Source organism: Amblyraja radiata, chromosome 21 (genome assembly GCF_010909765.2).
Source record: "Amblyraja radiata isolate CabotCenter1 chromosome 21, sAmbRad1.1.pri, whole genome shotgun sequence".
NCBI lineage: Eukaryota > Metazoa > Chordata > Chondrichthyes > Rajiformes > Rajidae > Amblyraja > Amblyraja radiata.
This window is the reverse complement of record NC_045976.1, coordinates 35975036-36002741: the sequence shown is the minus strand read 5'-3', so window position 1 is coordinate 36002741 and position 27706 is coordinate 35975036. Positions and strand designations below refer to the sequence as shown.

Here is a 27706-nt window from a genome sequence, read left to right as displayed (position 1 = left end):
CTGTCAGCAAGGCTCAGTGTAGACATCTGAGTTCCCTTCATTCTCACCATGGTTGCCAAACTCTGTACATGCCAGGACCTGTGTCCCAGGACTGCCAGCAGATCTTCCAGCTGACTGAATAAATGAGGAAATCATATGAAATCATCCTCCACCAGTGGCAGGTGTTCCTTGAAGAAAAAGCACTGAACTGTTTCAGTCTGGGTTTCTTTCCCACTGATGTTAAGCCACCTAATCAGATGCCGTTGTTAGTTTTATGCCCCTGGAGACCAAGGTAAATAGCTGAGCAGATGGTTGTCTCCATGAGCTTTAAGCACTGAGCAGGGGGTTGTGGGGAGAGTAGAAAAGAGATCCAGGCTTTCATTTAATAATTCATTTAATTTATTCCTAACATTGAAGTGGAAGTAAACAAACATTGGAGGAGAAGTAGGAGAAGAAAGTTGCTGTGAGTAGACAGGATGACACAAAGCACAAAATCAAGGTGATTGAGAGTGGAGAGGTGGGATTGGGGAGAAAGTTTGGTGAGTACATGAAATGAAAACATTGATTAATGCACAAGAGATTCATGGGGATTTTTAGAGGCACTTTTCAGGCCTTTGAGACCAGGAGTTGAAATCCAGAAATACAGGAAGAAATAGGGAAGGATGTATTGTGTGGCTTCAGTGAAAGTTGAATCTCTGGACAGGGAGTTAAACAAGAAGGGAGAATGTGCATCTTGGACATGGGATCCAGAGGTAGAAACGGAACAGAGGGTTGTCTGCTGTGGGATAATAATTATGTATTTGGTAGCAAAAGAGCTGAAAAAATCAAGACATTTAGACTGGATGGTACTAATTTGTATTCCTATGTCTATCTTTGAAATTCAGGCAGTTACATTTTTACATGTATAACAATAACTGGTGTACAATGCTGCTTGCGCCAGAAGCATTACCCAGTACTCGTAGCATAGTTTTATTTCAACAAAGCACCAACAGTGGGAAGTAGTGATTTTAGAGGCAAACTTCAATTTGTCTCTTAAGCCTCAGGCAAGCTAGTAAATTAATGTTGGACCCATTTTTAGTATCTTATCCATTTAAAATTCTTCAGTAGTTTTTTGTCATCTGTCCCAGTGCTATTCTTTCATCAATGGCATTAATGTTCTTGCTCTATATGATTGCAGTGCTTCCAATACAACTGGTTCAATGCAAGAAATAGTTTTGTGCTTGTCCTACCATACTTCACACTGCCACTTCCAGCAACTCCTCCTGATCCACTTCTGCACTGCAACACCAGTTCCACCTATTACTTGTTCCAGCTGCAGCTGAATTTTTCATATTGAAAACAGTACTGCTGTACTTACAATGAGTTATATTGGAACTGTCAACTCCATCAAGTGTTCTGGAGCCTTGATGTGGGAATGGATGCATTAGCAATGTCAGATGTTTAACTTTTTCCAAAATCTAACTCGGACCATCAATACGTGCACCTGAGGTGTTACATATGAAATCTGTTAAATAGAAAGCAATGCAATATCTCATTGAGTGATGATTATATGGGTGGGTGCAGGGTTGAATGTAATAAAGTTATGACAGAAAGTAATGATTTCCAACTTTATTTTGCTAACTCTATCTTTCCCACTAAGTACCGAATTTTGACTGATAACGACCAACGATATTGCCCAAGTTACCATTGACCTTGTATGAGTCTACAGTAGATTCAACATGGTATTCAAACATACTCAATTGATCAGGTCTATATCTCTCCGCATCCAGGTTTTACAGTGAAGCGATCAGCGGATAAGATTCAGGGAAAGGAAAGGAATAATGTTTCAGTTTCTAAAATCCCTTACCACCAGTCCAGATGTGGGTGGATGATCAGAAATCAAAATTAAAGTTATCCTGATCAATTGGGAGAAACGCACACAACTTTAACAAAAGCTCACATTTGAGAAGAGCCTGGCAGGTTGATTTTGCTGCATTGTTCTCTGGGAACTGGTATAAAACAGAACTTTGTAACTCCCACACATGTTACAGTTAATTTGCATGATCTTTTATTTGGAAGAGCCATATGCTATTTTGAAGTAATATTAACAGATTGCCCTTAACATTTCTCACAATGTAGAATATGTTATTTTTTAGCAATAAATGTTTGTGCCAATAGAATTATGGTGTGTCTATCGTGTAGTGATGATCATCTATTGTATTCCCATCTGCAAACATTGGAAAAACAAAAGCTTTACTTTCTCAATTTATCTCTAATTCTTTCCTTTAGCTCCTCCATGCTTTTCCCCTTAACTTTTATTTCATCTTTCTGCATCTCTCATCGGCTTTGTGCCTTTGCATCGGTGGGTTTACTATTACGCTTCACTTTATTGTAAGTCTCCGTCTGGGTTTATCCAGCCGACTCTCTCACTTCACTTTAGTCCAACAACACAATGAGATATGTAATTAATCATTTATAGGATCTCAGGAAATAATGGCTGTGGCAGATTATCAATTAACTCAAATCATTAAGGGCCTGTCCCACTTTCATGACCTAATTCACGACTTCTGCCAAGTTTGCCCTTGATTCATACTCACAGCATGGTCGTAGGAGGTCGTAGGTAGGTCGTAGGTAGGTCATGATGCTAGTCGTAGGTTCTCATGGCATCAAGTAGGTCGGGGCGTTTTTCTAACCTGATGAAAAATGTCCATGAGTAAAAAAAGGTCGTGAATTACGTCGTGAAAGTGGGATAGGCCTAAACAATGATCTAAATATCATAAAACCCACATAAAATGGGAGCTATTCAGCCTATTGAATCAATGCTGGCCTTTTGTCAAGCTGGCACTATTATCCCAGAACAGACAACTTGTATGAGCTGTTTAAAAAAATGTGCGGGATCTAATCTTCATAAAAAGATGCATGGAATTCAAAACACGGAGAGGGTACCAAACCATGTATAGCTGACTGTTTAGTCTTCCTCTGGAGTGTTGTGCCTCATTCTTGGGACGACACTTTCGGAATGGTTAAGGCTTTGGTGAGGATCCAGGGAAGTTTTATGAAGATCTTTGAAAGATAAATGATTTTAAATACACGGAGGATCTACAAAGCCTACAGTTGTTATGCCAAGTGAAAAGTTTGAGTGGCTTTGAAGATATATTTGGGAACACTGCAAAATTTATTGGCCAAAAAGCAGCGGGGTAATTATCTGTGCAAGTTGTGGTCCAAAATGTGACTGATAAAGTGGCAAAAGGAGAGTCAAAGAATTGGAAAAATACTTGTGGAAGATGCTGTGGGAAAACAGCCAGTGATTGATACTACTTGGCCAACTCAGGCAAAATGAATCAACCATCTGTTGTGCTGTATGATTGCATGAAATGCCGTACATTGCATTCTTAGTTCAGTTTAGAGATACAGCGTGGAAATAGGTCCTTCGCCCCATCGAAGCCGCACTGACTAACGATCACCCATACACTAGTTCTCCGTTATCCCATTTTCGCATTGTACAAAGCCAATTAACCCACAAATCTGCATGTCTTTGGGACGTGGGAGGAAACCGGAGGACCCGGATAAAACCCGTGATCACAGGGCGAGCATGCAAACACCACCAAGACATCACCCCTGGTCAGCTTCGAACTCGGGTCTCTGGCGCTGTGAGGTAGCAACTCGACCACTGTGCCACCTTAAGATTTTCTTAATAGATTCAATGTTTCTTTTAAAAGCAAGAGAGCCGAGAACTGTCACATATGTACCATCTCCAAATATCAAGTGCAGATTTTTTGACAAATGCCACCTGACACCTTGAGTTTGAAAACCTGCCTGGAATTGCGGTCCTCGGAAGGTGGCTGCATGTATCAGAGCGGGCTGATTACAATCTGACGTGGAGACAGCTCCCCCTCAAGCACACAGGGTAACTTGTCACTGTTTCTCACAGCTCAGTGTGGCTGATGTAACATGGCAGGAAAACGCATCCAAACTATGCAAAAGGGAACGGGGTTCAGGGTTCTGCAGCTTCTACCAAACAGTAAACATGACAAATGGAGCCAAAGACCAGAAGAACCAGCGACTATATTACGTAGTAATACAATTTACAGCTGCTGCAAGAAGCATTCTAACATTACGGGGGAATATTTGCTGGTAAGGGAGCTGGCATACCGAAATCTCTAGATTAAGCACAGAAATAGGAATGGGAGTGGGAGGTAAAACAACAAAAACAGACTTGGTTGGTAGTCTTTCTGCGGAGTTTAATGTTATAATAGAGCGATTGTCCTTACTTTCTTTTTCTTTCTTTTCTAGGGTCTACTTTCTTACTTCACTTCCTTCTCTAACTTCTTTTCTAAGGGGCTTTCTTTTCCCAACACTCTCCTGCACTTCACGACTCTTGCGCACCTTCTTTACTTTCCTTACTTCTATCTTTTCTTAAAGCTTAAAAAAAAATGAAGCGGTACAAAAAATGTATTAAGATATATGTGTTGTGTGTTATTGTAATTTACCGTACTTCTAATAAAAATAATTTTTTTTAAAAAAGAAATATTTTTCTATTTTGAGAAAAGGCACAAAGATGCCACAATGGTCAGAATATCCTATACCATGCTCACTTGGTAGTCCTGTCAGCTCTAAGTCAGAGACTTGTGCGTTTAAGTCGAGCTCTGGTATGGAATAATGTATGTTCAGAAATGTTATTTGGTGGAAACTTCCGTTAGACATATAGATCCTATTTTGAAGAAAATCAGGGAAATTATTGCTGGTATTCTAAGATGCCTAAATTAACATCATTAACAGTCGATTATCACTTTATTGTGTGTGGGAGCTCTCTGTGTTCAACATACCTGCTCATTTCCCTCCATGCCTCTTCCTAATTAATTGGCTGCTGTGGGCTTTGGTACATGAAAATCAGGGCTGTGGGGAGACTCCTCAAAAAAATGGAGGGTGTAATGCCCCAGGGCTGCGTATAAGTGGGAACAGTGCTCTATACAAAAATGAGATGCTAACATCACAATGTATAAAACAAGCAACACCAAATGTATAGACACAAGGAACTGCAGGTGCTGGTTTACAAAAGGACACTTAAAGCGCTGGAGTAATTCATCAGGTCACGCAGCATCTTTGGAGAACACAGATAGGTGAGGTGTTGGGTTGGGACTGAATGTATAACCTGAATGACACTAAGAACATAAAGATCTTTCCACTGAGCTTTTCTTTCGTATATCTCCTTTTACTTTGAACAAAGCTTATTTTTGAAATTTAAGAAAACATGAAAACAGAAAACTGGCAGATTTGGAACTTTTGAGATAAAAGCACGGATTGCCGGAAACTGTGATCGAGTAAAGTGGTGTTTGTGGAAAGAGCAACATAGTTCATATTTCAGATCAAAGAACATTTGTGAGAACTGATTTTTCATAAATAAAACATATTTTCCTTCACTGACATATCTATATTGTAATAGTTTAATCTATATATGATTCTGTGAATTACCAAAAACAATACCTTTCTCCTTTGCTAAATTCAGAAATGGTCACAATCCTTATTTGGCAATATCATAATCATTTTCCTTTGATTCTATGCCATCTTTATCTTCTCTTGATAGCCATTATTGGAGCACTTGCCTTGTTAGGTTTTATTGCCTTACAGGCAGTGTATTTGTTCCTTTTCTGTGAATTATTGCTTCTTTGTTATCATTAATTTTAATGTAGATTCCCAGTTAAATATAGATAAGCCTTTGTACTTTGCATTATTCAGATATAAGACATGAGTTTCGGAATGAACAAAATTAGTTTCAAAACTTCATATACAATTATATCAGATTATTATAATTAAAGACCCTTTTCTATCATTAATCAATTAACCCTTGCTGATTACAGAGTGCAATATCTAAAGTCATCTGTATCTTCATTGGTTCCGCAACATATTGATCCAGAATCTATCTCTTATGAGGCATAGTTTGAAGCATATCCATGATCTACAAGGTTCTTTATCCAACACAGGATAGCTGAAACCCTAGTCAATTCGTCCCTCCCCACCCAAACCACCCCCTCTCCGGGCACTTTTCCTTGCAACCGCAAGAAATGCGGTTGTCGCTTTACCTCCCCCCTTGACTCCATTCAAGGACCCAAGCAGTCTTTCCAGGTGCGGCAGAGGTTCACCTGCACCTCCTCCAACCTAATCTGTTGCACCCGCTGCTCTACATCGGTGAGAACAAGCGTAGGCTTGGCGATCGCTTCACCGAACACCTCCGGTCGGTTCGCAATAACCAACCTGATCTCCCGGTGGCTCAGCACTTCAACTCCCCCTCCCATTCCGAATCCGACCTTTCTGTCCTGGGCCTCCTCCATGGCCAGAGTGAGGACCACCGTAAATTGAAGGAGCAGCACCTCATATTTCGCTTGGGCAGTCTGCACCCCAGCGGTATGAACATTGACTTCTCTAATTTCAGATAGTACTTACTTTCTCCTCCCCTTCTCAGCTCTCCCTCAGCCCACTGGCTCCTCCTCTTCCTTTCTTCTACCCCCCCCCCCCCCCCCCACCCTCACATCAATCTGAAGAAGGGGTTGGACCCAAAACGTTGCCTATTTCCTTCACTCCATAGATGCTGCCTCACCCGCTGAGTTTCTCCAGCATTTTTGTCTACCTTCGTTTTTCCAGCATCTGCAATTCCTTCTTAAACATAGCTGAAATTTCTTCCAGTTAAATATTCGGAAGATAGAATCCCCCATCTTTGGTTTCTGCCACATTCCTCGTTTGTAAACAAATGACTCCATCCCTTTTAGTTTTATAGATACAGCGTGGAAACAGGCCCTTTGGCTCCACCGAGTCCGCCCCAACCAGCGATCACTTGTACACTAGTTCCATCTATACACTAGTGACAATTTACAGAAGCCTATAAACGGGCGAAACTTCACAATGTGGGAGGAAACTGGAGCACCCATGTGGGAGAGCATACAAACTCAGACAGCACCCATAGTCAGGATCGAACCTGGCTCTGGCGCTATAAGGCAGCAACACTAGGGCTGCACCACAATGCGGCCCTTTTCCAGACAAATCAAATTTAACAAGCTTCTTGATGAACTTTTAATGTTATATTTGACTCAGAAGCTTGAAGCATGTACCCATGTCATGAACAAAACTACTAATTCCACATCCTCAGTTTCAGGACCTCCGCTCATCTGTTTCTGAAACCCATTCCCTACCTTTGTTTTCACTGGATAATGGCTGCAAAGCATTCCTGACTAGGATCCAACCCTCTGCTCTATAAACCTTTCATCCTAACCTCTGGTGCTTGTATCCTAATGTATCCTAATGTATCCTAACTGTAACTGTTTGTGTTACAGTTTTATTGTGGTTGTGTGTTCTTTATTATTGTATCGCTGCAGACAACCCAAATTTCCACCAGCCTGGCTGTGTGGCAATAAATTATATCTAATCTAATCTAACCTTATACCAGGTTATATTTATCCATTGTCATTGTCACTGTGCTTGCAAACCTATAATTGCTTCCTGTTAAACATCACCTTGGTTTTAAAAGACACATTCTTTTTTAAATACCTCAGTCTTCTTGTTCCTTCCTATTTTGTTTGGCTCTTTATCCTCAAGTTACCTGTGGCCCCTTAATTCTGGTTTCTTGTACACCCTTGAATGTAATCATTCCACCACTGGCAACCATACCTGCTGGTAACAAACACTAGGTTTCAGAATCCAATCACTAAATATCTGTAAAATCCCTCCATTTCTTGCACTGATATTTTCTTATGGTCCTTTATGTCAATTTGATAAAAGACCTTTTCTGTGCCTTTGGACATTTAACTTCATTACAGAAGAGGTGCTATGTAATTGGTTATTGTTATTTCCCCAGAGTATTTATTTTTACAGTAAGTCTTTAGGATTAATGTCCACCCCATGGAAAATACCTCCGCTGAATTCTACCTTTTTTTACTAAGTTGTGGAAGTGGAAATTCATACAATGCAGGAGATGGTCAGTGTAAAACTAGATTCTTCTTGTTGTTGCAGGAGCATTGTTCAGTCAGAAGAGAAGCTCATCATTAGTGCATCGTGGGCAAAGGACGAGGACATCAGCCGATTACTAACATCCCTCCCTAACTGGACGAACATGGCTCAGCCTAAACAGATGAGACCAAAGCGAGAAGACGAGGAAGACTTTACAAGGTAGGACATACATTTGAAGACACAAGGAACTGTGGATACTGGAACCTTGAGCAAACATAAAGTACTTGAGTAACTCCGTGGCTCAGGCAGCATCTGTGGAAGGAATTGATAGATGATGTTTGGGTCGGGGCTTTTCATTTAATGCTTTAATCTCAATTTCTGTCATTTCGAGCCAATGAGTAGTTCCTTTTCTGATGTAATCAAATTGATGTTTTAACCAAAAAGTTGGGATGAAAAGGAAATGTTCTGTTGTGATAAGGTAAAGAATGAACGGTTATTTTGTATTGTAGTATTGTGTCTTGTAATGCTTTCAAGTGAAACCCCACAATCTGGCATTTGATCTGGAACCATATGGGTGAAATAAAAAGTTGAAATTGAAGAAAGTTGTATTAAGATTGAAAACTCTGGTTGGAATAAAATCCGTTGAGCACGCGCTACCTACGAAATGTCAAGTGTCTGGGGACAAGTCTCTGATTTTCTCAGTATGTGTAGGAAGGAATGCTGGTTTACACTGAAGATCTGAAGAAAGGTCCTGACCCGAAACACCACCCATTTTTCACTCCAGAGATGCTGCCTGTCCCGCTGAGTTACCCCATCATTTTGTCTATTTCTGATTTTCTTATGTGTCACGTTAGTTTGAGATAAATGTCCCTGAAAAGGAGTTTGACGTGAATCTGTTTCAATGTTTTTTGGTATACGAAACCCACTAGGCCGCTTCCAGGAAAAACCGCACTTGGGAGTGGGATAGACATGTTAATGGCACAACTGGCCAACCCACACACGTGAAGAGCTGTGATCTGAGATGAGGCTTTTGGACATTATGAGAAACAACAACAACGATTAAAAGATTAAATTAGAGTACAAGACAAAGCCAGCTAGAAATGTAAAAACATGGTCGGAGATTCTACAGATATTACAAAAAGAAAAGTGTAAGCTGGGTGCTTGAGTCTGGGGGTTTTAACAGCTAACTCAAATATTGTCCCAGAAATAGCAGAAAAATGGGAATTGCAAGGGAGGAAGATTCAGATTCAGATTCAGATTCAGATTCAACTTTAATTGTCATTGTCCGTGTACAGTACAGAGACAACGAAATGCATTTAGCATCTCCCTGGAAGAGCGACATAGCATATGATTTGAATAAATATTTACATTAGCATATATACAGACATAGTGTTTTTCCTGTGGGAGGTGTGTCCGGGGGGGGGGGGGGGGTGATTGGCAGTCACCGAGGTACGTTGTTGAGTAGAGTGACAGCCGCCGGGAAGAAGCTGTTCCAGGACCTGCTGGTCCGGCAACGGAGAGACCTGTAGCGCCTCCCGGATGGTAGGAGGGTAAACAGTCCATGGTTGGGGTGAGAGCAGTCCTTGGCGATGCTGAGCGCCCTCCGCAGACAACGCTTGCTTTGGACAGACTCAATGGAGGGGAAGCGAGGAACCGGTGATGCGTTGGGCAATTTTCACCACCCTCTGCAATGCCTTCAGGTCGGAGACAGAGCTGTTGCCATACCATACTGTGATGCAGTTGGTAAGGATGCTCTCGATGGTGCAGCGGTAGAAGTTCACCAGGATCTGAGGAGACAGATGGACCTTCTTCAGCCTCCTCAGGAAGAAGAGACGCTGGTGAGCCTTCTTGATCAGAGTTGAGGTATTGTGGGTCCAAGAGAGGTCATCGGAGATGTTAACACCCAGGAACCTGAAGCTAGAAACACGTTCCACCTCCGTCCCGTTAATGTGGATGGGGGTGTGCGTGCCGCCCCTGGACTTCCTGAAGTCTACAATGAGCTCCTTGGTCTTCTTGGAGTTAAGGGCCAGGTTGTTGTCAGCGCACCATGCTGCTAAGTGCTGGACCTCCTCCCTGTAGGCCGACTCATCGTTGTTGCTGATGAGGCCAATCACCGTTGTATCATCTGCATACTTGATGATGGTGTTAGTACCATGTACAGGTGTGCAGTCATAGGTGAAGAGGGAGTAGAGGAGGGGGCTCAGCACACAGCCCTGTGGAACGCCGGTGTTCAGGGTGAGGGTTGAAGAGGTGTGCTTGTCTAACCTAACAGACTGTGGTCTGTTGGTTAGAAAGTCCAGTATCCAGTTGCAGAGGGAGGGATCGATGCCCAGGTTACCGAGTTTGGTGATCAGTTTAGATGGTATAATGGTGTTGAATGCTGAGCTGTAATCGATGAACAGCATTCTTACGTAAGTGTCTCTGTTGTCGAGGTGGGAGAGGGCGGAGTGAAGTGCCGTTGAGATGGCATCCTCCGTACTCCTGTTCTTGCGGTAGGCAAACTGATAGGGATCCAGTGTGGGGGGTAGGCAGCTTTTGAGGTGTGCCAGGACCAGCCTCTCGAAGCACTTGGTGATGATGGGGGTAAGTGCAACTGGGCGGAAGTCGTTGAGGCTTGCCGCAGTGGAGTGTTTTGGCACTGGCACGATGGAGGTGGTTTTAAGGCACGTGGGGACAACTGCTTGGGCAAGTGACAGGTTGAAGATGTCAGTCCAGACGTCTGTCAGCTGCGCAGCACAGGCCCTGAGCACGAGCCCGGGGATGCCTGGGTTACATCACCAGGGAAATGGTACTGAAAAAGCTGGTGGAGTCGGAGGCTGACAAGTCCCCTGAGCCTCATGGTCGATTTCAGGGGTAGGAAATGAACTGTACTGGGATGATTGATGCACTGGCCTTAATTTTACAAACCTTGCTAAGTTTGGGGTAGGATCCGTGAGATTGGAAAATAGTGAATAAAACTATTTTTCAAAAGGGTGACATGAAGAAACTCCAGGCCAATTAATTTAACATCTGTTGGAGGGAAAACATTAGGACTATGATATAAAGTGTCACAGTAGACCACCTTGAAAAATTCAAATTAATTAGGCAAAATCAACAAGGGAAATTATGTTTCTTGTAATTCTTTGAAGAAATAACATGTTCTGCAGACAAAGGGGAGCCGGTGCGGATTATAACATATTGGATAGAAGATTAACTGATTGACAGGTAAAAGAGGAGACTTTTGAGGATCTTTTCCTCGTTGGCAAAAATAAAATGGGCGGTGTGCCATAGAAATCAGAGTTAGACCATTAACTCTTGACCATTTATGTAGATGACTCGAATGACGGCTCTAAAGGTTTGATTACTAATTTCGCTAGTGTCACAGAGAAAGTTTGGAAAATAAATGACGCAGAGATAATGAGGCTGCAAAAGGACTGAACGATTAAGCAAGTAGATAAAGATATGGTGTGGAGTATAATCAAGGAAAAATGTAAATTGTCTAATTTGGCAGGTGAAGTGAAATAGAAACATGTCAAAATGATAAATGAGTGCAGAGCCTGAAGGTGCAGAGAGATCAGGATGTCCTAGTGCAAGATTCACAAAGGCTGGACAGCAAACAGGAAAGTTAATAGATTGAAACTGTTTATTGGTAGGATAACTGAATGCAGAAGTAGGGAAATTATGCATCATTTACGTCAAGTATTGGTGAGATTGTGCGGTCCCCTGATATAAAAAAGGTAGTAGATGTATTGGAAGCAGTTCATAAAAAGATCACAGGGAAGGATTGGACAGGTCAGTCTTCTATTAGCAGGAGTTTAGAAGAGTGAAAGGAAACGGTTGGAATATAAGATGCTAAAGAGTTTTGAAGGGTGGACAAGGGATTTTTGCTTCCTCTTGTGGGAGAATCTACATTTTTGGATTATCATCCTTATTTATCATCCAAAAATAAGGGCTTATCCATCCATGTAAGACAAAGGTCTGATGCTTACTTTTTCTCAGACAATGCAATATATAAGCAAATTGTCATTTGGTTTATCAATATGGTTAAAGGTTTTGTTTTATGACAATAATGTAGGCTGTTCAGAGTACAGAATGAAAATTAAAGAAATAAACAGTTGTATAAACAGCAGAGTCCAGATGCAGGGTTTCGACTGAAGCAGTGACGATTCCTTTCACCCCCACCCACAGAAGCTTCTCCGCTATTGAATTTCAGCACATTGCTGGCACAACTAGCAATACAGATTAATGATGCAGAGGATGCGTACCCTCAATACATGGGGTGGTTGAGGGGAAATTTGGATGCATCAAGTAGGACATTGGGAGTTCTCTATCTAATGGACAAATATGAGGAGAAGCCTAGAAGAGGATTTCCCTCAGGTTTCTTTCACGCACTTCTGTCACGCATATACCACCGGGTGGTGCTTCGATGGCAGCCTCGCCTACAGTCTGTCTGTCCTTGGTTTTTTTTTTTGTTACTTTTAGTGTGTTTAAAAAGTTTGTGTTAATGTTCTCTGGTTTGTTTTATGTGGTGTTTGGGTGGGTGGGTTGGTGGAAACTTTTTTTCAATCTCTTACCTTGCCGGAGATGCGATTGTTTACCCCATCGTATCTCCGGCCGCTCTGCGGGTCTAACATCGTGGAGCCGGAGGCCTTGCTCGGGACTGACTTTGAGCCCCACCGCGGGGCGTGGACTTAACCATCGGAGCCGATTCCTTGCCTGGGATCGATGCTTCAACCGCGGCCTGCGGACTTCAACATCAACGAGCTCGCAGTCTCGGGTTGAGACCGATGTCGGGAAGCTCCAAAAGCCGCACACCATTCGACTAGCTCCGACCCGGGGTAGATCGCCCGGTGCAGGGGGGCTGAGGTTCCCCCCCGATGCAGGAACTTGAACGCCCCGACGAGGAGGCCCGCCGCCGGCTACAGGAGTAAGATCGTCCCGTCAATGGAAGGTTATTGGCCCCCGACTGCTGGAGGACAAAGAAGGGAGAGATTGAACTTTTTTTCGCCTTCCATCGTAGTGAGGAATGCGGAGGAGTCACTGGTGGATGTTCATGTTAAAATGTATTTCGTGTATTCTGTTGCTTTTTATTGGTATGACTATGGCAAATCAAATTCCTCGTATCTTGCAAAACATACTTGGCTAATAAAGTATGATTATGATTATGATGGCCAACTTTAGAGCAATATTGGCAGGAGGCAGTACACCATCTCACAGCCGTTTTCACGTCCCACAGTATGATGAGGGATAATATAAGGGACCATTATCTTTATTGAAAAGTAAAAAGTACCACTCCAGTTAAAATTGCTGAAACATAGATAGGAGAATAGTCAGCAAGTGCTACCCTCCGGATGGGAAGAGTAGACAATTTTTTATCTTAGATTCAAACCAACAATTTACAAAATGTGTATTATCTCTGATCAAGTAACAGTAATAGTCTGGCAATTTGAAGCCATGATGAATGGTTGTCCATGATATTATAATGGAATAACCCATGGAATTTTCTTTTAAAAATAAACCGGTTTGGGAGTATTTTATATTTCATAAGGGCTTCTTTCCTCAGCTCTGACTACAGTTGGAGGTATAGTTGGAGTGGTGATCATTGTACGCTTATAATGACCTATAATGAACTGCAGATGCTGGTTTAAAACACAGATAGACACAAAATGCTGGAGTAACTCAGCGGGACAGGCAGCATCTCTGGAGAGAAGGAATGGGTTTCGTGACGGGTCAAGATCCTTCTTCAGATTGAAGAAGGGTCTCGACCAGAAATGTCACCCATTCCTTCTCTCCAGTGATGCTGCCTGTCCCGCTGAGTTACTCCAGCATTTTGTGTCTATCTGAGATTGTGATTGATGTGTCAGTTAGAGTCTTTATTTCGAACAAAAAAAAGTAACCATTTAAAAATTGCAGTTTATATAAATAAGCTAAAGTAAATATTGAAATAAACTAGGTATAATTTCCATTTTTAATTTAGCTTGTGTTCTAAATTGGCATTAACCTATTGGACCTTCAAGCCTTGGTCAAACTTCACACTCAATTTATGGACAGGCCAATCAGGCTCAGCCCTATGATTTTCCTTTTTTTTAAAAAATGAAGCAAGTTGATTTTTCTCCTCCCAACGATAGCATTATAAATTGCTGGGGCAAAATAGATTGTGTGTCCATGCATGTTAGATTTGGTTTCAATTGAATAAGTGGCCAATTAATTAGTCTCTCAAGGATATAGATGGATATCTCTCTCTCTCTGCATTTTTGCCAGGATATCCTTTATACCAGCCTGTGATTCTTCTTTGTGTCTGCATGCTTCAGTGCTAGTGAGTCACATGAAAATTGTGAACGGTGCAAATAATATATATTTGTAGTTAATTAATTGTCCAATTTATCTTATTTTTAATTTTAAGAACATAATAATGTTGAGGTTTCTTTAATAAAACCAAATAGGGTTAAGGCAACATTTGCGATCAGCCAATTTCAAGGGTGCAGGGAATATCCCTGCTTTAATACATAGTATTGCTGTGTGTCATCAAAGTATACAAGAAGGATTAACATTCTGCACTCCTCTCCATCGCAAGCTTTCAGAAACCAGTGACGATTATAGATGGTTTCTAAACATGTTGTACTTAAAAGGTTAAAAGAGCAGGATGAGTTTCAGCCACATAAAACATACTTGAATGGCACCAGTGACTTCCATTTCTCCTTCCATGGCTTGGCCCATCCTTCCATTTATCACCCTGTCAGAATCCTGAAATAGAAATATCTTTTAAGTGTCCAGAAAGAAACAGGGTAAACGTGATTAATTGTACTTGCTGACACGTTACCACCAGCATTTTACCAAGTGGTTGGGGCAGTTGGTGAGGAAGTGGGCAACTGAAGTTTAAATGACCTGAGGTGGCTTTGGTCAAACGTTGCAATATATCAACTCCCTATTGTAATGAATTGTCAGCAATTTTCATTTAATATGATTGAGAGCTGCAGGGTAACTAGTAATATGCTAATTGATGAGCATCACTCTGCTTTCTGTCCTCGCCAGTTAATTCTCTTGGCTTTTAGGTCTCTAAGCAACTGATATGTACACCATTTCAAAAAGGTTACTCTTCATAATAATAAGCATCTTGCAGTAGAACAGCAGCTGACAGAATTCATTAGTCTCAGATTCAAGAGCAGCTCCAGTAAACATGTCTCTACAAATCTTCAAAGCAGCTTTAAATGCAAGAGAAAAATTGTGATTTTTCAACTGCTGACCTTTTAAAAGAGAATTTATACGATTTTCTGACGTATACTTCTTGCGATTAGGTTTTTTTTATCCAGGTGCGACATTGTCAATAATTCAATCTCTGATTCATTGGAATTGCAAATTGAGATTTTTACCTCAGGTGTTTCTTCCGTTAGGGGAGGATGAAGATTAGGGGTCTTGGTGGAAGAAAGTAGTTTTTTGCAATGGAAATTCTATGCCACGAGATTGTCAACTGACTGTTGCAGGGAAATGGAAAGAGTAACAGTGTTATTAATCCTCACTACGCACTGCAAAAACGTATCCAAAACTAATGTTTCTAAGTGATAAAGTAGAAGATATAACTGTTAACAGCAGATGCTGGAAAGCACATCAGGTCAGTCAGCATCTGAAAAGGAACAGGACATTTTATTATTATTTACTTAATCTGAACCTTTCTTTGTATAGGATGTAAAGTGGGGTGGTGGTGATTATAGGTTAAACATTTATTTCCTTAAACCCAGCCCCAGATGTGGATTGAACCATCACACTGTGCTTTCTACTTCATATCTCTCTTTCCCTTTCTAAACTTGTACATTGCACTTAGGCCATCTCTGCTTACTTGACCTCTTTGCTAGGTAATTTACTATACAGAGTTTGTACACGCTCCCTGTGACCACATGGGTTTTCTCCAGGAGCTCCGGTTTCCTCCCACCCTCCAAATGTGCAGGTTTTTAGGTGAATTGGCTTCGGTAAAAATTGTATATTGTCTCTAGTGTGTAGGATAGTGCTAGTGTACAGGCATCGCTGGTCAACGAGAACACTGTGGGCCGATGAGCCTGTTTCCAAGCTGTATCTTTAAACTAAACTAATCTGCCACTCTTGATCCCTTAGTTTAGGCACTGTAATCATTCAGTAGTGCTTTAGTCAGATACCATTCCTTTATCTTAGAAAAACATTCAAGTCATTTTTTTTTTTTTTAATTACTAAATTTCATTTCTTTATAGCATCCTCACGTGGTTTCCCACCTCACTTTTGAAGTTCTTTACTTAAATTCTTCCTTTCAGCCTTTGGGCATATGGCAGTCCTGAGACCAACTGCAATGGTTGAAATCATAAGGCAGGCAGACAGTGAGCGTGTTGCAAGTCAAAACCATGCAGTTAGGTAAGATGAAGAAATATGAGACTTGTACAGTTTATTTTATTTGAGGTGTGAATTAAGCTTGCAATGCCTGCAGTTTTGTCCATGCCTCCCAGCCTGCAAACTGAAAAGGCAGTTAAGAATCATTCATATCAGTGGACATAGTCATACTTGTGCCTCTGTGTAAGGATTACAGATTTCCTTCCCTGAAGACATTGGTGAGCCAGAGGGGTTTTTAAGACAATCGGTGGTTTCATGTAACCATTGCTGATCTTAGCTTTGTTAAATTACATCTATTTAATTACAACAAAATGTTGCAGTGCAAAAGGATCTGTGAATCTTAGTGCATGAAGCACAAAATGTCAACGTGCAAATTAATAAGGCAGGCTAATGGAATATTGGATTTCAAGGGCAGTGGAGTACAAATGTAGGTTTTGTTCTTCGGTCAAAAGAAGAGTCCCGATCCAAAACTTTGTATGTCCATTTCCATCTACAAATGCTGCCTGACCCACAGAGTTCCTCCAGCAATTTAATTTTTGCTCAAGATTCCATCATATGTGCTAAGCACATATTTATTCAACAAAGACCTTAGGTCGGTGGGGGCGCTGCAATGGCGGCAGCCCTGTCAGCAGCGCGTTAGTTTTTTCAATTTTTTTTTTTTTTTAGTATGTTTTAAAGTATGTTTTTAATGGTTCTTTGTGTGTTTTATGTGGGGGGTGGTGTGGGGGGGTGAGGGGGGAACCGTTTCGGCCGCCTCCTCCATGGAGGGGCGACTTTTTCCAGGTCGCCTCCCCCGTGGCCTAACAGCAAGGATCGGGCGGCCTTTCCCGGAGACGCGCCTGGGGCTTCAGCGGCGGGCGCAGCGTGGACTCTCAGCACGGAGCGGGTGAGCCCTCGCTGGGGCTCGCTGGAGGGAAGAGCTCCCGTTTCGCTGGCCCGGGGCAGCCGGCAGCCTGAAGCCGCGGTCTGCACAGTTCCAGCTGGCGTGGCGTCTGCAGCCCGGGATCCCTTGTGGGGGACCCAGGGGAAGAAGAAGCCATCACTGCCTGCCCGCGGCCAACTTCTACCGCGGGCGCGGTGGCGACTTACCATCACCCCTGGAGGGGAGCTTCGACCGCCGGCCCTGCGGTCTGCGTTGCTTCTGGCTGCAGCGCGGCGGGAACTTTAAACTTTAAATCTTCGACCGCCGGCCTGCGGCCTACACCAACTTAAAGCCGCGGTCTCCGGTGGGGAAGAGCCGACTCTGGACTTACCTGGACTTGTACCTTGTCCTTTTACCATCTGGACGCCCGCAGCAACGGCTGCGGAGGGTTGAGGTCCCGACCACGGGGGAAAATGGAGGAGGACTGGCCAAATTGTGTGCCTTCCACCACAGTGATGAATGCTGTGGTGGATGTTTATGTTAAATTTTAATTGTGTTTTTGTGTGTGTTCTTTATAATTGTACCGCTGCTGACATATTCATTTCACTTGCACTTATGTGCAATGTGACAAATAAACCGTATTGTATTGTATTGTATTGTATTGTATTGTATTGTATTGTATTGTATTGTATTGTAAGAGTGAATCACATCAGTGTCTCCTGGGAAGTTTTGATGCAGTTTTACAGGGCTCTGGTGAGAATCAGACTGTGGGATTCAAATTCCTATCTGTGGGTCAATTATTCCAGTTTTGTTAGCTCAACTATATCGCTGTCAAACAACAAAAGAGATCTAGCAAGAGAAAGGAGGCAATATTATGCAAAATAAAATACGAATAATTAGTCCTACTTTGTTTGGTAGAGATGTATTTCTTCATAAATATTGGCATGGCCTTCAAGTAGTTGCAACAATAATTTTGACTGCATTTCTTAGTCCAGGTATCCTCTTTTTTTAACCCTTCAAACATTTATAGCTCAACCTTTGCTTGACTATTACATTGAAATGAAGGATACGATGTGGGATATGCATGGAATGGTATAGTTGATGAATCTCAATATCCTTACTCTGAGAAGAGCTAGAATGTGGATTCAACCGTAGTTGATTAAGTTATATAAGCTGATTTTTAAAAAATCATCCTTCCCCTTTCAAATTCCATTCTCCATACTAAGAAAGGTTTTGATGATGAATCTAGGTGAAATAAAGAGTGTTTTATTGTCATGTGTCACAATTAGAACAATTAAATTCTTACTTGCTGCAGGACTACAGAATATGTAAACAATATGATAAACGAGAGGGAGAGAAAAAAGTTCAGTGTGTGTATATATACACACACATACCCACTAGTACACACATACATCTATATAATTAAACGTCTCATCTTGACCAAAACTGCACACAATACTCCAGGTGTGGTCTCACTAGGGCTCTGTACAACTGCAGAAGGACCTCTTTGCTCCTATATTCGATTCCTCTTGTTATAAAGGCCAACATGCCATTCGCTTTCTTCACTGCCTGCTGTACCTGCATGCTTACTTTCATAGACTGATGTACAAGGACCCCAGATCCCGTTGTACTTCCCCTTTTCCCAACTTGACGCCATTTAGATAGTAAACAGCCTGTTTTTGCTACCAAAGTGGATAACCTCACATTTATCTGCATTAAACTTAATCTGCCGTGCATCTGCCCACTCCCCCAACCTGTCCAAGTCACCCTGCATTCTCATAGCATCCTCCTCACAGTTCACACTGCCATCCAACTTTGTGTCATCTGCAAATTTGCTAATGTTACTTTGAATCCCTTCGTCCAAAACATTGAGGTATATTGTAAATAGCTGCGGTCCCAGCACCGAGCCTTGCGGTACCCCACTAGTCACTGCCTGCCATTCTGAAAGGAACCCGTTAATCCCTACTCTTTGTTTCCTGTCTGCCAACCACTTCTCTATCCATGTCAGCACTCTACCCCCAATACCATGTGCCCTAATTTTGCCCACTAATCTCCTGTGTGGGACCTTATCAAATGCTTTCTGAAAGTCCAGGTACTGTGACACGCTTTTAGTCGTGTGCTATCCAGTTAGCGAAAAGACTGTACATGATTACAATCAACCTGTTAGTACCATACAGATGCAGGATAAAATATATATTGCTGGGGTAAGGTGAGAAGAGATGTGCTGATCATAAACACTGACAGAGTACTTGGACAGAATGGCTTTGTTCCGTGGTGATGAAATACTTTTTCTGTCGTTCACTGACACTGGAGATATATTAGGTAATCAAGTTTACAGTTCCAGATGATGAGTAGGCATATTCTGTTAAACTCCTCTGTAAGAGTAAATGTTCCTTTCTAACACAACGCTGGCAAAACCAGATGGGAATGTGCTTAGCACATATTTATTCAACGAAGAATGAACCTCATCAGTTATCCTGAGGGCAACATATTTAAATAGGTTCTTGCTCTTCCTTGCACACATCAGTCCGGGGAGTGTAATTAACAGTAAATGGCTGCATAAATGTAACAATAGCTTTCATAAAGGTTTGAAGTAAGGTTGCTGAAGGAAATAGGTGCCCTGAGAAATAACAAAGTAAGACAAATGGTGAGCACCCAAATCCTTGACTTGCTTTGAAAAGAGAGCAAATGACTATATAGCTGGTTTAACAGCTGGGTGTAAGGACAGTCGCTGTGTCTGATATTTTGGGACAATCGTATTTGCCATGATGGGGCCAGGATGATCTTAAGGTCATAAGTGACAGGAGTAGAATTAGGCTATTCAGCCCATCGTCTACTCTGCCATTCAATCATGGCTGATCTATCTCTCCCTCCTAACCCCATTCAAATGAAACTTACCCGAGGTCACGGCCCGCGTCACCCCTATTCCTTCCCAGTGTAGAATGTAAAGGTTGTGGCTAATTTTCAAGTAATTGGTGTTGATCATGAATGACATATTATCCGGTAATGGTATTGGTCATAAAGTCATAAGTGATAGGAGCAGAATTAGTCCAGTTGGCCCATCTAGTCTACTCCGCCATTCAATCATGGCTGATCTATCTCTCCCTCGTAACCCCATTCATTCAACGTCATCAAGCTGTATATTTACAGAAATTATTGAATTTTCTATGTATTTCACAAATAATAAATGTTCCATTGCAAACTTTTGCAGCTATTTGATGCTTTTGCTCAACCTAGAGTTGTGTACAACACTCACTATTGAAGTATGTAGGAAGGAACTGCAGATGCTGGTTTAAACCGAAGATACACACAAAAAGCTGGAGTAACTCAGCGGGATAGGCAGCATCTCTGAAGAGGAATGGGTGATGTTTCGGGTCAAGATCCTTCTTCAGATTGATTAGGGATAAGGGAATCGAGTGATATGGACGATGATGAAGAGAGATAAAGAACAAGGAATGAAAGATATGCAAAAAAGTAACGATGATAAAGGAAGGGAGGATTCAGGAAATGGGTGAATTCTGAATTCATAGAATAATCAAGAAAACAAATTAATATTGGCTAAAGTGTTATCAAGAAAAAACGGGGGGAAATGAAGCTAAGAGCACCATATTTGAATCAGAATCAGATTTTATTCGGCAAGTATGTTTTGCAACATTCGAGGAATTTCACTGGCCAGGTCAGTCATACAATTAAAAGCAACAGACTCAAAAACACATTTTAACATGAATATCCACCACAGTGACTCCTACACATTCCTCACTGTGATGGAAGGCGAAATAAAGTTAAAGTCTCTTCCTTTTGTTCTTCCTCGGTAGGGGGTCTCGAGCCCCGGTTGACAGGACGAACTTGGCTCCCATAGCCGGCAGCATTCGGGCCCTCCGCGTCGAGGCGATCTGCTCCCGCATCGGGGGGATGTCAGCTCTCCCGCGCCGGGCGATCGAACCTCGCATCGGGGCTGGTCGAACCTTCTGTGGCTTTGGAGCTCCCAACTCGGCCTCTCCCGAGACTGCGAGCCCTTGTTGTTGATTCCGCGGTGGTCGTGGTGGGAGAGATCCCAGGCAAGGGATCCGCTCCTATGTTAAGTCTGCGGTGGGGCTCACGACAGTCCGAGGCGACTTCCAGCTCCAGCGATGGTAGGCCGCAGAACCCGGAGAATGTGATCCGAAAATGGATCACATCTCGGGAAGGTAAGAACTTGGAAAAAAAAGTTTCCCCCGATCCCCCACCCCCCCCCCCACATAAAACAAACCAAAGAACATAAAAATAAACTTTTAACAGACGCTAAAAATAACAAAAAGGTGAAAAAACGAGCAGACTACCGGCAGGGCTGGCCATCTCCCCGACGCCCCTGGTGTGCAATGGTCTATAATGTCAAAAGCATTGTTAGTATTTTGGCAACGTTAACAGCTGACTAGGCTGGGTTTGTAATTTAGTTCACTATCAATTACGTTTTACGTTTGTGGATGGTTTTATAAATGATCTTTAGCCTCATTGTGGGGGACAAAAGAATGTTAATAGTTTTAATTGTGATGTTTTTTATTGATGAGTTCTTCCTTTCCCTTCAAAGCTTTAATGAAAACATATCATTATTGTTACAGAGCTGCCAATGCCAAAGAATCTGAAGTCTTAACTGGCAATTTGGGAGACAAACTAATACCACAAAATGAGATTTTGCGAGATGTCAGTGATCTAAAGGCTCTGGCAAACCTGCATGAGAGCCTGGAATGGTTAGCTGCACGGTTAAAGGGCTTCTTCTACAGTCTGCCAACAGCTCAGTGTAAGTATGTAGCTCAGACTGTAACACAAGTTGCAGTGCTCTGATTCGGCCTCATAGTATGAATTTGTCTGAGTTTAACATCTTCTTTGGTAACGTTGCAGACTGGAATAGATGTTTGTGCTCTTTCTCTGTGGCTTGTTTGCCCCTTATCATCACCACCACTCACCCACCTATCCCCATCATCATGGAAAACAAAATATTCTGTTGTGGTGCTGCAAGTAAGAATTTCATCAGGGACATATGACAATAAAACACTCTTGACTCGTATATATCTTGTGTATCTCTTGTATCTCTCTCAGCTATACTGACATCTCGCAGCTATACATCGCCACCACTTATTTTGATTGCGTTACTGCTGATATATCATCAAAAATGGTTGTCCAACATCAAGTTTAGTATTGGCACCCTTCTTCTCCAGCCTCATATTAGGAAACCAAAGGCATTGTCTTTGACTCGTTGCAAACTCGCTGATCCCATTCCATCCTCAACCACTCAATCAAAATGTAACCTAAACTTTCTGTTCAATCCTAAATTGATGTTGTAACTGCATCTAGGCCGTTGCAATAACTTTCCACATCCACTGCAGTAACATCATTGGTGTCCATCCCACTTTCAAACCCCATGTCTTTGTCACCTCTTAACTTGTTTTCCTGCTGGCTGTCTGCATCTCATAAACCTTTCATCCGCGATGTGATCCATTTAATTCCACCCTCTACAATAGAGTAGTAATTTTCCAGTATTTCATATTAAACTACACATTTTGCTCTTAAAACCCCTTCATGACATTCTCTCTTCTGTTGTCAGTAACCTCCTTCCTGTCCACACGCTTGATGCTCCCAAGCTTCTGTTTCTCACATTTTCCCCTTGTATAATCCTCCCTCCAATCCAACTTTTTCAACTTTGTTACTTTCAGCAATTCCCATCCTAAGCTCTGGAAGTTTCATTCTAAAGCAACCAGCGTCGCATCTTTCCATCCTCACACTCCTTCAACTCCTCTCTTCATTTATGACCATTAAAACCCTTTCTCAGTAACTTGTAATAAAAATTCCTTGGTCTAACACCCCGGTGAAATCTTAGGCAGCTTTCACCCTTAAAGACACCTTGCAAATGCAAGATTTTCCATGGTACTCATTGTTTTACAGCTTATAATGGCAACAAATTTGTGCACAACAGTGACCAACAACCCACAAATGGTAAATGGATTGTTACTAGAGGTATACATGGCAAGACCCATAGGAGAACGGCTCCAGTGTTCTTTAAATACTGTAGCAGGGACGTTCACATCAACCTGAGAGTTGAAAGAGTATGGGTTTGATGCACCTTACAAAAGATAGCATCTCGTACAATGCGGTACAACCTCATTATTGCACTTAAGCATTGGCATGTTTGTTTTGGACTGGGGCTCGAGTCCACAATGCACTTACTGCCACAGGGTCAAGACTTCACATGAAGTGCAGTGCAATGACTACTTGAGCTTAATTTTTAACTTAAAAAAAAATCCAAATAACAACTCATACTTCCATGTACATTGTAACCAGTGTGTACCATTCCTGCGATATCATTAGCAGCAATAATATTAAACGGGTACTATGGTTTAAAGCAACGGAAAAAACAGAACAAAGAATTCTACTTGTAAAAAAAATAATCTAATTAGAAAAGGGAAGGTGGCATTTTGTGGCATGTTTACCATCAGTGTTCTTAAAACAGATAAAAACTCAATAATCCATTACTGTATGTATGTTATAATTAACATTAATATAAAAACAGGATGGCTAATAGGAGTGCTTTATCACAGATGACAGTCACCTCGCTGTTCATTATTACTGTTTACTGAGCAGATGGAAGTTGTGTAGCTGCTGTCTTATCTGGAGTCATTCAAAATTGGTTTTCATTTTATTAGGCTATTCAAGGAGGAAAATTATTTTTTTTATTAATAATACAAATAATTTTCCTTGTCACATAATATGAAATGTAATAAATTAAAACTCAAAGTAACCCTTTGAGTGTTGAATTCTTCCCAGAACTGTGCTGCCTTAGTTAATATTCTCTGTCAGAAAGAGGTTTTCTTTATATTGAATTTATTGACAATGGTCTACCTGAGGTAAGGAAAATTAAGGATTAAGTGAGAGTGGCAAAGCAGGTGAGTAATGTATTCTCAGGATTACAGTTTCAGTAAGAAAGTCTTCATTAATTGCTCAGACCCGGACATCCATTGCGATCCAATTGATGAGTTATAGGGAGAGGTTGAGTAAGGTGGGACTATTCCTTGGAGCGCAGGAGGAGGAGGGGTGATCTTATTGAAGTGTATAAAATCATGACAGGAAGAGATCGGGTACATGCACAGAGTCTCTTGCCCAGAGTAGGGGAATCAAGGACCAAGGATTAAGGTGAGTGATAACTTTTTCACACAAAGGGTGGTGCGTGTATGCAACAAGCGGCCAGAGGAGGTAGTTGAGGCAGGAACTATCCCAACATTTAAGAAACAGTTAGACAGGTACATGGATAGGGCAAGTTTTGAGGGATGTGGACCAAACACGGGCAGGTGGGACTAGGGTAGCAACAGAGATCCTGGCACCAGCATCCTTGTAAGAATGATGAAGGAAAGCCTCATTGCTTAGATTTGCATGTTAAAAAATCGTCAGTTGATCTTGGACTGGATGCGTCTTGGGTCAATGTAGGTCAGAGCATCTCCTTGAGAATAGTACAGAAAGCAAACCTGCATCTATTTAGCTAATTCTTAGCCAATGTTTATTAACTCCAAAATCGAGATTGGTAAGAAAATTAGTCCATACGGTGTCTTGATTCAGGTTTCTCCAATCTTTTCTCATAATTTGAGCTTGCAGCACCAGAGATCATGATTCTTCTCTTGCAGACAGCAGCGCATGAATTTCTTCAAGTTTACTTCTGCCTGCAAAGCTGCACTCAAGATAAACTTTGTCCCAAGTGTCACAATAGCTCGAACATGACTTCTTGAACGTAATTTAATTTAACTTTATTTAACATTTTCTTTGCTGGTATTGATTCTTTCAGCAATCCAAAATGCTCAATAAATCTTTTGGGAATTAAATATCATGTTTTTCTTCTTAATATTTTCTAAAATGCACCTCCTCCACAAATTATTGATCACTCACACAACTCTGAGGCCACTGTTGCCTTCTTTGGTTCAGTATCCATTTAAACATTCTATCCAAATTGTTTTTGTCCTAACATTTAGTTTGATATTTGTGAGCAAGGCCATCCTACCTTCCCTTTAAAAATAATGATATTGCAGTCAGGATCCAGAATGCTATAATAGAGGACTAGGTTGATGACACTCCCAAACACACAGAGACCTCTTGCACTGAGAGACCCCAGATGCAAATGTTCATGTTAAGGGAGCAGAATTGGGCCATTCGGCCCACCAAGTCTATTCCGCCAGACTCATGGAATGTAGACCATAAGAGTTCAATCCTCCTTATACCCAGGAATATTTCCCACACCCAAAGATCACCCTCCCATAGAAGCTGCCACCAAGACACTCTCGCAGAATTAAATTGATAGAAGCTGAAAGGACAAAATATATTATTTTATGTTTTATGCTCTTTTACATTGCTGCCCTTGTTTTTCCCCACTTTCAATCCTAAAATTCCTTGCTAAATATCACAGGATTGGTCCATGACATTCATTCCACATTTCAGGAATCCTTTCCACAGTCTTTGAAGCTAAGTAGTGAATTTTGCCAGGCTTTCATCTTGTATTAAGTACTGTATATTCAACAGGATGTTGAACAGGCACCAAAACTGTGTGTGAATTTTCACCATAAATACTGGCAAAGCAGGATTTAACAGACAACCCGCTTTGGTAGCTTTGTAATCTAACTTTGATTCAGCAACAAATTATCTACATCCAGGACCTGCTGTTTGCTTTGGTACCCATGGGATTTGAAGGACACAAATTGGTTGACTTGATTTTCCATTCCTACTTACAGCTTAACAAAGTGGAGAAATCTTTTGTTTGATCAGCAATAGAGTTATCAAACAACATTGCAAATCACCACATCCTACCTTCACCCGCCATCCGAGCAAACATGCACTTTCAACCTGTGTATTGGATAAGGATGCAGAAAATGCTGGAAAAACTCAGTGTCTGTTATTTTTTGGATTTTCATCGGATAAGAAAACTCTGGCTCAACTTATTTTCATCCCCTCCTGGCCAAATACATCGGTTACCTATTTAAGATAAGTTAAATGACCACATGTTTGGGATTTAACCTAGGGATTTTTGTGCCTATATCTGGCGGTGCTTTACCCATAGAGAGATGCAAAATCTGACATTTAATTCAGGAAATCGAAATGGATTTAAACACTGAAGTGCAAATTTAAAAAACGTGATCATAAAGAAACCCTTATACCTGGCAAAGTCTGAGAGATTCGGATTTTTTGATGATTGCATTGAGTTTATGTGTTGTTGTTGGAGCAGCAAATGCCATTCTTTCACATTGTTTTAATGTGACAATTCATTAAACAGTAATAGTAAGTAAACCCATGGAAACATTAATTCATGAAAATAACATACTGCCTTTGTTTAACTAGCATTTTATCACAGATGACAGTCATTCTGCTGTTCATTATGATTGTTTACTGAGCTGATGGAAACCACAGGGCTGTCATTTTATCTTCAGACGTTTGAAATTGCTTTTCGTCTTATTGAAATCTCATAGTTCACATAGGTGTTCAAAAGTAAATTGCAGAAGGAATTTTCTGAGTGAATTCTGTGTAGTCATGGTAAAATAACAAATAGTTAATTGCATTTTTAATTGAGGTGCTTGTGTCCTCACAAACTTAGCATAGATTGACTGTAACATGAGCCAGACAGTCCAGTTTTGTGTGTGGACGGTCTATAAATTTACAGCATGAACTCAAGAGTGAAGTGTTTAATTTTCATATGTACCGACAACGGAACAACATAATTCTTACTTGAAACAGCATAACAGGCCTGTAAACGCGGTACACAATACATAGAGATAATATATATATAAACAAAAAATAAAATAAAATACTAATCTCAATAGTAGCGCAGAAAACAATTCCCAACTCCTTAGTGCAGCCAAAGGCAAGCCATAATTCATAGTTGAGGTTCATGTTGTGCAGTGTTCAAGAGCCTAATGATTATTGGGAAGAAGCTATTCCTGAACCTAACGGTCATGGTTTTTAGACTCCTCTACCATCTTCCTGATGGTAGGAGTGAAATGAGAGCATGGGCAAGATGGTGTGGATTTTTGATGATACTGGCTGCCTCAAAAGGCAGCGTTTCCAAATGGTCTCTTTGATGGTGAGGTACCCATGATGGACTGGGCAGCATCCACCACTCTTTGTGCAGAATAAGCCCCCTAAAAACAAAAAAACACATGAAACTGGCATAATGAGCAGAGATCAAATTGCTGGAAGAACTCGTGGTTCAGGCAGCATCTATGGAGGAAAATGGACAGATGACGTTTCAGGTTGGGGCCTTCAAATTGATGAAACCAAAAGCACGCTGTTTTGAGGAAAGACAATAATGTGGGGCAGTCAACAGAAAGTGGAATTATTCTCCTTAGAGAGAGAAAGTTTTATTAGAACACTTCAAATCTTGATAGAAGAAATAAAACTTGCTTTTACTGGTAGGTCAATCTTTAAAGAGAAGGCAAGGATGGAAACATTGGCGACATAATTGGATTTATATATCTGCTCCAAATTGAGCTCTAAAGCCCTGCATGAAAAAGGTGAGAATCATATTCAACATTGGCTTTCAGAAGGGACCAGGTAACTACTTAGAGAAAGTATCTACAAAGGGTTGCCATGGAAGCAAAGAGCAAATGGCCT

General features: G+C 41.4%; 1 protein-coding gene across 2 annotated transcripts in view; it reads left to right on the top strand.

The window, feature by feature from the left end:
• Positions 1-27706, top strand: part of exoc4 (exocyst complex component 4) — a 402169-nt gene that overhangs the window by 346391 nt on the left and 28072 nt on the right. For both annotated transcript variants that reach the window (XM_033040092.1, XM_033040093.1), the window contains exons 12-13: positions 7960-8115; positions 21688-21866. In XM_033040092.1, the coding sequence (XP_032895983.1) occupies positions 7960-8115; positions 21688-21866 (335 nt within the window). The remainder of the gene's footprint in view (positions 1-7959; positions 8116-21687; positions 21867-27706) is intronic.